This window comes from Notothenia rossii (genome assembly GCF_949606895.1).
Source record: "Notothenia rossii genome assembly, chromosome: 5".
Classification (NCBI taxonomy): Eukaryota; Metazoa; Chordata; class Actinopteri; order Perciformes; family Nototheniidae; genus Notothenia; species Notothenia rossii.
The window spans coordinates 93364033-93375600 of record NC_136903.1 but is presented as its reverse complement, the minus strand read 5'-3'; the positions used below and the strand labels follow the sequence as shown (position 1 = coordinate 93375600).

The window sequence follows — 11568 nt, the reverse complement described above, 5'->3', positions numbered from 1 at the left end:
TTCAGCTTTTGTGGCTGGTTTAGGCTTTGCTGGTTGTTTGTTCATCCGGTAGGGGATGTCATCAGCCAGTTTCCAGATGCTTGTTCCCAGGACCTTGGGGAGCATCATTGCAGACTGGAGTTTTAGGACCTGCATCCTGGCCTGGGAGAATGGGAGCTCAGTCACGAGGGTTTTTAGCTGCTCATAGATAACATCGTCATTGTTCATCAGCATCCCAACGCAGGTCAGGAATGTGAGAACTTTGAGCTCTTCGGTTGCTTCCATTTTTTTGGGGTAGCCTCAGGAGGATGGGCTCCATCCAGGGCATGCCGTTATCTCTGTAGATCTCCAGGTTCCGTGAATGGGACAGATTCCTCCTTTCAATCTCAATGCAGACATCCCCTGTAAGAGATGCTGCTCTGGCTCGTTTGGATGATGCCTGGCCTCTCTGACAGAGCTCGTACCAGTCAGTTCCATTCCAGCCCAGGATTTTCTTTTTCCGCACGTCACGGAGAGTGAAGGCTGGAAAGAACTTTAGTTTGAGCTCCTGAAAGCCAAGCATCAAACACTCCGTGATATCAATACCCCGCTTCATGCACATGTTGCGAGCCCGACCAAAAGTGTCAGGTGCGTGGAATGAATCCCGTGTGGCTAAGTCCTCTACCACTTTGTCCACGTGCACAGAGCCCTTGAGCTTTCCGGGTGGTGTGGTTCCAGCCATTGCCCCAAGGGGGATGCGGTCATTCCTTTTGTATATGTCTCCAAGGAAGATCCGGATTATCTGTGCACCTACAAGTGAAGGAGCAGCTTCCAGGGTGTCACCAAGAATAAAGACCCTCAGTATGCGGGTCACCTGGAGCGGATCGTGGGTCCAGTTGCTCAGAGGTGGTGGCTCACTTTCGACACTTGCACTATTTGGTGGAGCCAGTGCCAGGAAACCTCTCATAAATGTCAGGCTGTTTTCACTGAGAGTGTCAGTGCCGAGACTGACACTCCATTTTTTATCCAAGTTGAACAGGGGATGTCCCCACAGGGTCTCCTCCACTGCCAGCTCAGCCTGGTAGGTAGTCCAGCTGCTCAGGAAGCCACCAACAAATAAATGGGAGTCAAACCCCTTCCTCAGTGTGATCCCCAGATACTCGAGGATGTCTCTGATAACAGTGGGCAGTCCCTCACCATTAGCTTCATCCAAGAAAGGGAGCACAAGAGGGATGGTGCTCAGAAGGTGGTCAATGGCAGGTAGACGGAAGAACTTTTCGGGAACAAAGATCGATGGAATACCATCTTCCTTTTCAAAGAGTCCCACCACTTCCATCCTTAGGTGAATTTGGCCAACCATCTTCTTGGCCATCTCCTCCACATGTTCAATGTAGTCCAGAGCCCTGGACAGCATTGCCTTGTTTGTGTCTTTGTGGCACAGACCACATGTAACAATGCATCCAGAAACTGGGTGCTTGTATGATAATGCGCTCTTAAGGTGGCTGTGGGGAGCATCGCAATAAAGCTGAAGAAATGTGACATTCACAGGGGTGAACAGGTTCCTCATCTTCTTCGACCACTGATGTGGTCTTCCATCCATATTTGAGGAATAGTTGACAGCCTCAAAAATGGATAGGGTGGAGTAAAGGGTACCATCATGGCCCAACTGATCCTCTAGTCCTACCCTGGACCACAGAAGGTGAGTATGATTGTCTTTGGCTGCAATCACAACAGCAGCATGGACAGACACCTTTGTTATAGCTCGCACATCGGCAACCTGGGACAGAATGAGAGGCTCATGCTGTTTTTGACCAAACTTGGTGATCATGATCCTGGCGAATAATTCTTGTTGGCCTCAACAATTGCCTCATCCAAGAGATGAAGGATGAATTCTTGATCTTGCGGAAGAATATTCCAATTTGAAAAGTCCTTCCAGCTATTTTTCCTCACTGTGTCCCTTGCCATGTCTGCTGGACCCAGCGCCTTAAGTTTCCCCCTAAAAGCTTCCCACACATCAGTCAGCAACTCTCCACACTTCTCGTAGCGACAAAGGCCTGTTACCCTGGGATCCGGGTTGTTGAGATCTAAAATCCTCAGAGACTATCGTGAAGTTCAGGAAGTAGCCCCCATCCAGCACAGACACATACAGGCCAAGTATCTGTTTGATGGCTTTTCATCCTTCATTGCTCATCCTCCTCAGATTAAAGTGTTTTTTCAGGATATGGTAGTGTCCTACCAATTTTCCTTTTGGATATTTGAGGTGCAGGTAGTGCAATCCTGCCTTGATGGCACTCAGACGATCCAGTTCAATGCAGACCCCATCCAGATCGTAGGTGTAGTCACAAACCTTCATTGAGTTCTTCACGGTGGACGCATTGAAAGGTGTCACAATGGTGCCATCAATAAGGAATGCCTTGTTGTCATCAGCAGCAGAATATGGTACCAGGATGCTGGATGTGTTGTCCTGCCCCACCTCTTGGAGGTCTAGGCTTAATGTGCTCCTGGTAGCAGTCAGAGCAAGAATGAGCAACAGGGACAAGGATGACCTATTTATACTAAATGTTTAGGGTTAGGTAATAAATAAGGGTTACCTAACCCAAGGGAGAGGCCCGGACACATGTTTATAGTTTTTTTTATTCAAACCAATGCTGTTGTACATATTGTGTGTTTCCTTTTTTAGGTTCCTGTTTATAAATACCTGCACTAAAGGAGGGGAGGTAAAAGGGGGGATGGGGGGAGTAGGGAAGACCCGAGTGTTTGGGTGTGGGGATCTGTTCAAATGTGGTGACAGAGGAGAGAAGTAATTGTATGGAAAGCCCAAAGGGCCACTATTCGCCCGTTTAAAACGCCCGTTTTAATCGCGCGTAAAAAAACGGGCGTTTTTTAATATGATAATGAGCCCCACCTTCGGTTTTGCATAGCCACTAAATGTATAGTGTGTGCAACCAATCAGTGAAGAGTCAAGCCAGACTAAAGCAATCTGTTGATGAAAAGTTCCTGTAACCTACCCCATTTATATAAATAGATAGATCGAAAGAATAATTGTAATGATTAAATCTAAATTAAACATTTACAGTAAATAATATAAAGTATAAACATATCAACAGTCACAACTTCATTATTGTTATTCATACTTTCTGTTATGTAGTTTATTAATGTTCCCGTGCTTTCAGTTTCCATCCAGTAATATAATCAGTGCTATTTTGAAGGTGTGTTCAAAACAATCTATGTAATGCAACTTGCTGTACGTACTGCTACACCTACTGTTGGGGAATCTGATGTATGTTGTAATGTTTGTGCCGGAGCCGCTTCAACAAAACAGTACTCCGGTTAGAGAGATGACACCTGACGGGAAATACAGTCTCAATTGGTACACACTGTGAATATGAAAGTAATAAATGCTTTTTAGACAATAAAATATATAAAGTTAACTCAACTAAAGTTGCTCAGTATTTTTTTTTATTATCAAAACTATTACTGCATAACTAATAGCTCACATCTGAAGGTTTAAAGAAAAGGCACCTTAAAATAAAGATAAGTAAACAATCTTCTAGTACCTTAAACATATTATGCACCGGAACGGTACTGACGGTATTCTTAATATTTTGTTTACTTATTTATACTTTTTATTTTCTAATTTATTTATTTGTTCATACATTTTGGTACTTTTCTTTTATGTCACCTATTCATGTTTGATTAGAAATTGACGGGACCCTCTAGAGGAGGACGGAGACAGGACCCTCTTGGGGATGGCCCATGGGGACGTGGAGCCGAAAAGGAGGCCTGGAAAATGTTTCCCGCTCTCAGTTATGTTCGTGGTGATCAACTGAATATGGGCCGCACTGTTTCTCCTGATGTAACAAATGCTTCTGTCTACATGGACCTTTGTATGGGGCAATCAAACAGTGTTGAGATCAGCTGTCTCTGCGGCAGCTCAGCAGCCTCTTCACATGCGTTAACACCTCCTTTAACTTCAGCCCGTACACCACGGGGTTCAGTACAGTAGGTACTAGCATCATCAGGATGGAGGTGATGAGGGTGGAGTCAGACTCTTTGTTGCTCTGCAGGCGGCGAAGCAGCAGGTCTAAGCAGACGCTGATGGAATAGTTAAAGAAGACGAGCAGGTGAGGAAGACAGGTTTGTAGAGCTTTGCTGCTGAAGCTACGTGAGCGCCGCAGACAGAGGAAGAGGATCCTAGCGTAGGAGAAGAGCACGAAGGCGGAGGGAAGGAATATGATAACTGCTGTGATCAGCAGACTGTATAATCCACTCAGCCGCGCTTCAGCACCACCACAGCTCAGGCTCACAAGGCTGTCGATGTTGCAGTAGGCCCTGTAAAGCTGCGCCCTGCAGAGCGGTAAGCGGCTAGCCAGCAGCGTTGTGACTCCCCCTAGAATAGCAGGCAGCATCCAGCAGAGAAGCAGCATCAGCACCACCTTGGCAGGAGTTACCAGCACAGCGTAGTGCATCGGGTGGCAGATGGACAGGTAGCGGTCAAAGGCCATGGCCGACAATAGCATGAAGCTAGCTCCACCAAGAGAGGAAACAAAGAAACCCTGGCACAGACACAAAGTCCAGGAGACCTGCACCAAGCCGGAGCCGGACAGCAACAGCTCTGACAGAAGTTTAGGATAAATCAGTGTGCTGCCTGTGACAGAGTTCAGCAGAAGTGATGCCACGAAGGCAAACATGGGCCGGTGAAGAGCTCGCTGCGAACAGATGATATAAATCACCAGAGAGTCACTGAACAACACAAAGAGGTACAGCAACAAAAACACGAAGAATAAGAGCGAGCTGTGGCCAGACAGCGAGGAGAAACCGACCAGCGTCAGGGACGAGGTCACGTTAAGCCCTGCTGACGTCATGAGGAGACCCCAACAAACACGCTGTGACCTCAGGTCAACAACAGTAACAATAAGTGTAAATGTCATTCAGTCAAAACTGAAAAAGCCTGTATAAACATTTCCCATGAATGGATTTAATATTTAACAGTATTGGATATATGGATCAGACACACGACAGACTGACGTCAGATCAACTGCAGGAATAAAGTCAGAACTACAACAACCTGTTTAAAACATTACATAAATGAATATAACCTTGGTTGTTATAACATTAATATACAACCTTAATGAAACACACATTTGTTAAACTTTCATAGATAAGACCTATACTTATAAAAGGTTGATATTTGTAAAGTAATCCAGAAACTATAACAACTTGAGTTTAACCACCAGATTAAAACGTGAACTGACTCAGAGCTGAATCCGCCTGTTTACACACTGATGTTCATATAGTTTAACAAGTCAATATAAATATTATAAACTTATATATAAAGACTCAGAAAAAGGTTATGATGGAATATGTGGAGAAAAAAGATGGGAACACAAAACCGAATTGAATGCACCTGTTGAAATATAAAGATGAATTTATAAAACATTAATGTCAATAGCCTTTACTTATATTATTAATCAACATGACAATTCAAGACATTCGAAAAACAATAATGAATCATATCACAAGGAACATGAAACACAAGGACAAACAGCTCTAACTGAATCTGCTTGGTCTTTGAAAATAATTGTACTAACATTAATATAAAGAACAATTATTGATGTAATAAATGGTGACGGGCATCACAGTGAACACGAAATAGGAGAAAGAGATGTGACTCCACCTGTTGAAACACTCATGTTTATATATAACACATATTTAAAAACTATTAATATATATAATTAATCCCAAACACACAGGAGCATCATGGAAACATGAGGGCAAACTGACCTGAGTCCCGCTCTTTAAACATTAGGCAGAAACCTCCTCACGTGAACCATAGACTGGATGTGAACACGGAACACGAGAAACAGACCTGAATCCACCTGTTTCAATATAACAACAATATTAAGAACATTAATATATATATATTGCATTAATAGGTGCAATTAATGATAACAGTCAGAAACAGTGTCACAAGAAACAGGAAACGTGAGAGAGAGATGTGACTCCACCTGTTGAAACACTCATGTTAATGTACAACAGTAACATAACAATATTAATGTTATTAATATATATATATATATATACAATTAATCAAGAACACACAGAAAAACCATCTCGGTTAACACGAGGAGAAACAGACCAGAGTCCACCCGTTTCAACATTAGGGAGAAACATCCTCACGTGAACCATAGGCTGGATGTGAACACGAAACATGAGGAACAGACCTGAGTCCAGCTGTTTGAACATGACCTGATAGCCCTCATGAATATACAACAACAATATAAAGAACATTAATATATCAAATTCATTTCATGAAATAATGATAAGTCAGGAACAGGAAACGTGAGAAACTGACCTGAGACCAGCTGGTGAAACATTAATATAACATTAATGTAGATATGATGAAGCACGTACAGACAGAGACAGCCTCTCAGTGAACATGAGGAGAAACTGACCTGAGACCAGCTGGTGAAACATTAATATAACATTAATGTAGATATGATGAAGCATGTACAGACAGAGACAGCCTCTCAGTGAACCTGAGGAGAAACTGACCTGAGACCAGCTGGTGAAACATTAATATAACATTAATGTAGATATGATGAAGCACGTACAGACAGAGACAGCCTCTCAGTAAACCTGAGGAGAAACTGACCTGAGACCAGCTGGTGAAACATTAATATAACATTAATGTAGATATGATGAAGCACGTACAGACAGAGACAGCCTCTCAGTGAACCTGAGGAGAAACTGACCTGAGACCAGCTGGTGAAACATTAATATAACATTAATGTAGATATGATGAAGCACGTACAGACAGAGACAGCCTCTCAGTGAACCTGAGGAGAAACTGACCTGAGACCAGCTGGTGAAACATTAATATAACATTAATGTAGATATGATGAAGCACGTACAGACAGAGACAGCCTCTCAGTAAACATGAGGAGAAACTGACCTGAGTCCAGCTGGTGAAACATTAATATAACATTAATGTAGATATGATGAAGCACGTACAGACAGAGACAGCCTCTCAGTGAACATGAGGAGAAACTGACCTGAGACCAGCTGGTGAAACATTAATATAACATTAATGTAGATATGATGAAGCACGTACAGACAGAGACAGCCTCTCAGTGAACATGAAGCTGTGTTGCTGCTTTTATCACCATCCTTCTTCCTCCGTGGAGATCATTATATATTCATTAAAGGTCATCGGCCAATCACAAATATCTTGTTGTTTGGAATGGCAGGTTCTGAGAAGGCAATGTCAAGTTAATGTAAAACAGACAAACATCTTAAAATAGTAAATATTGAAAGCGTCCCTTTGATTAGTTCAGTGCTTTGTTTGATGTTAGTAATATGTTCAGGTATCAGATACACACAGGGGTTAAGTTGGGCCCCGGCTCATCGGACGATGCTCTGACTTCCTCACCCTCACATATTTGTCATATGCAGAGATGGGGTTGTTACTAAAAAAATGTAATATATTACAATACTTCGTTACTATCTACATAAAGTAACTCGTTACTTTACTCGTTACTTTAATTGGCGAGCACGTACAAACTGCGCATGCGTGAGTGGCAATAACTCTCCTTACCAGCAGGGGGCGGTAGTGTGTATTTGTCATTCAAAACAGGCAACAACCGGAAGACAGAGAAGAAGAACAGACTGCGTGATATAAACAAACGACACATAGCGTGTGCGTTAGCTTCACCTTAACATGTGTTCTTTGCAGGTGCTTGTTGAGGACGTGGTGTTTACAGCAGTGGATAACAGCTTCTGGCCTGGACACAGTTTGCACCTCACCGTCACATTCCTGTCTATTCTTCGGACAAACTCAAAATAATGGGCCTACCTCCACCCCTCGAAAGTTATCGCTGACTCAGCCATGTTTATGCACGTGGAGATGTGGACGCGCAAGTCGCGCAGATTACGTACATATATAAACCTGCGGCGGAAACCCCTCTTGTCTGTCAGTGTGATTATGACTGATTTTTAGTAAGTAACGAAGTAACGCGTGTCGGGGCAATGTTAGTAACTGTAGTGTGATTACTGAATTATAAAAGTAGCGCGTTACACTACTCCGTTACCGACAAAAGTAATATTATTACAGTAACGCGTTCTGAAGACGGTTCTGTTTGTAATACTTTCTATTTTCATTGTGTTATTTGGTGGCATCAATGTGTGCATTTGATACAGGAGCAGTGTCTTTAGGGCCTCGCAGCCCTTAAGGTCAGAACAAACAGATCCTCGACCACGCACCGCATAGAAAGGTTCAAACTGTCTGGGAATGGATCAAAACATCTATTGTCTCATGATCCATCTATTTGCTGGATGATGTTTGGTTTTGAGTCTAAACGTGTTGAAGGAGGAACACGCGCTGTGGGCCGCTGGTTAGCATCTGTTCCCTTCATGAGCACATCCAGTGTGACTGACATGAACATGACAGGGAGGCGTGTGGCTCAGTGGATAGAGCCTTGGTGTTGGGATCAGGGGGTCACAGGTTCAAACCCCACTGCAGTCAGCATGTCGTTGTGTCCCTGAGGGGATTGTCCACAGTATTGAGTATGGAAGTCGCTTTGGATAAAAGCGTCTAACATGTGATGACAGAGCACAAATTTAATTAAACAAAAAACCCAATCTTTCACTTATTCGGGATGGACATGATCCTCAGAGACATTTAATTGTATTTCAATCATCCGTCTTTCTTGGTCATTGTCCAATATTACTCATTGTGGGGGGCCGTTCAGTGTTGCGGGCCCCCCCCTCTGGAATGCACTTCCTGCCGAAATCCGCAATGCTGTCTCCCTGGACATCTTCAAATCATCATTACAAACACGGCTGTTCACCCTGGCCTTCGGGCCCTGGCCTTCGGGCACTGGCCTTCGGGCCCTGGCCCTTTCTTGGTCCCCCGGCTTCCTTTATTTTTTGTTTGCCCTTTGATTGTGTGTCTGTTTTTTTTGTCCACCATGTACAGTGACCTTGGGTCCCTTAAAAGGCGCTATATACAAATATAATTTATTATTATTATTATTATTATTATTATGAATAAAAAGAAACACCAGGAGACAGCTCTTCGTGTCCTCGTTGCGGCCTCTGATGTAATCTGACTGGCAGCTCAACCCCCTCTCTCCATCACTGTGCTGGACAAAGACGACAGCTCCACTTATTTGACAAGCTTTTTACTTTAGAAATCCCAAAGAGGTGTTAATATGTGGAGATGATCCTGCTGAACTAAACGTGTAAGAATCATAAACATTTGTTTAACACGAACTTGGTGCGTAGGGGCTGACTTGTCTATTAAAAGTATTTTTGATGCACTTTCAACTGAGCTTGCAGCTAATTATTTTTACTGTACAACATGACCGGAGAGATTTATATTTACCATTTTTACATTCAAATTCCGGCTAACAGAAACACTGAGTATTTGAATATAGACACCACCCCACATGTATAGCTTTGTGTGGCGATAGGTTCACGAGAGGATCCGCAATCGCACTTTGTTGCGTAGCTTCAGTGTCGGAGCCGAGAAGCTGCTGATAGTGAGATGTGTCTACTCTCAACTGTTTGACCGGTACGATGCACCATCCAGTGCTGAGAGTGCATTTTAACATACTACATATTGGCCCTCATGCTCTCAGACAGTACATCCTAAAGTGAAGCCTGCAGGGCAGAGGGCAGGGCGGTGAAAACATCGTGCAGATGATGAAATGATGTTTGTGGTTCATGAGCTGCAGCTTGGACTCTGTGGACTAACGAGCTCCGGCCTTAATGAGAGCTGCTCTCAGGTGACCTCATTAACACGCTGACCTGTTTGCTTCCTTACATTGTGCTGCTGTAAACACCCAGAGGCGCAGAAGGCTAAACCTGCACAAACAAGACAGAACAATAATCAAAGCAAATGAAAGAGAGAATCTGTAAAGAAAATAACGTCAAAGCTCCTTTGGTGCTCTTTATTTAGTCAACACTTTTTTATCAAAACACACTGAAGGAAATACTCAGTTTGGGTTCAGAGTGGCAGAATAATCCACTTTAGGTGCTCTAGTGAGTGTTAGTGCGGCACATATTCTGAACGGGCCCAAGCTGTAAATATAATGATCATCAATAGACACGGACATGATACCTCATGTATAACTTGTGTCTCAGATCAGATCGGTATGCATGGTGCCATTTTGCAATAAAGGATATTCTAACCTGAATTACGTGATGAATTTGGGACCAGAAGTCATTTGAGCCACGATATAACGGGATCTCACAGCCTCGTAACATTAAAACATACATTGTTGTTTTAAATGATGGATGTTCATACCTCATTATGGAACTACAACTCGTTATACGTACCAGCCATAACTACATCGAATGCTTATTTGAACACAAACCCGCCCTCGTAGTTTGGTTTGAGGTGATTATAGGATATACTTTAATAACCCGTAAAGGAAGTTTGTTTTGATCCTGCAGCAACATTAACACGTTTAAAACTCAACAGACGATGCAGATCGATTTGATCCCTTCAGATCACATACAGGCTCGTAATGAACACACCACAGCAACACTTTGGTTTGGTGATAGATTTATTAGATTTCTGTGAGTTACTACAGTCGTAGTGTTCTCATACATGTCATCTGCAGTTCATCAAACTGATATATATAGAGAAGTATAATCTACATACATCTAATACAGAAACAAACCAGTCTAGGAGTGAGTCCACTGCTTGGTTTAGTTGTAAAAACAGTTACAAATTAAGTGCTGGCGAGAAGATCTGCAAGAAGACGGATGCTCAAAAGATAATAACAGAATTATGAATCTGTTAAATAGGTCTGAAAATAAAACATTCTTAGAAACAAAGAACTATCAAACACACAAACAGGCCCAGGTACATTAGATGGATCACACAAACACACAGCTGTGAATTCTCTTGGTCAGCCCTGAAACCTTTAAATACATGTTTTACAAACAAACGGCTGGAATGTGGCAAACTAAAAATAATCAAAGGTACGACTTCGACATCAGCGGGAACACGACCGAGCGTTAACTCCGGACACAGATTCTAATCACCTCCGTTTTTTACCACTTCAAACCTCATATGTATCACTTGTTGAAGGAACTGCGATGTTTGTCACTTTGAGACGAATCAGAAACTATCATCGAGAAGAATCTCATACATTATAATGTATGTGTACCTTGTGACTGTTAACGAACAGTAAAACTGATTTTCAACCTTACCTTGGTAACATTTGGACTGAAGTGTCCGAGGTGAGATATCAAACCAGAAAAAGGCCTGCCATCGACCGCAAAAGGACACACGTTGAGGTACCATTAAAGAAACATGAGTTTAAGCTTGGAGTTTGGATCTCATGTTTTTGAGATGCAAAGAAGTAATAGCAAGGAAACTCTCATATTTGTAAAAGGAGAATATCCACACATTTAGTCAAACATCATAACAATCAGGTATTTTCTTGGTGAGAAAGTAAATCAAGAGATCCATTAAACTTTAATAAATATAATATTCCTTTTGTGATTTGCATGAAATCTGTATCGATGTATTCTTTAATTTGGATATATGTTTCATATGGATCTCCTTACTACAAAATAAGAAATGGATAGCAAGAT

The 11568-nt window shown here is 42.5% G+C and overlaps 1 protein-coding gene across 1 annotated transcript; it reads right to left on the bottom strand.

Annotated features, from left to right (window-relative positions):
- Window positions 1-3872: 3872 nt before the first annotated feature.
- LOC307038965 (olfactory receptor 6N2-like) lies at window positions 3873-4823 on the bottom strand (the record flags this gene model as incomplete). The annotated part of the gene is made up of 1 exon (XM_079680634.1): window positions 3873-4823. The coding sequence occupies one exon, from the start codon at window positions 4821-4823 to the stop codon at window positions 3873-3875; it is 951 nt and encodes a 316-aa protein (XP_079536760.1).
- Window positions 4824-11568: the final 6745 nt, after the last annotated feature.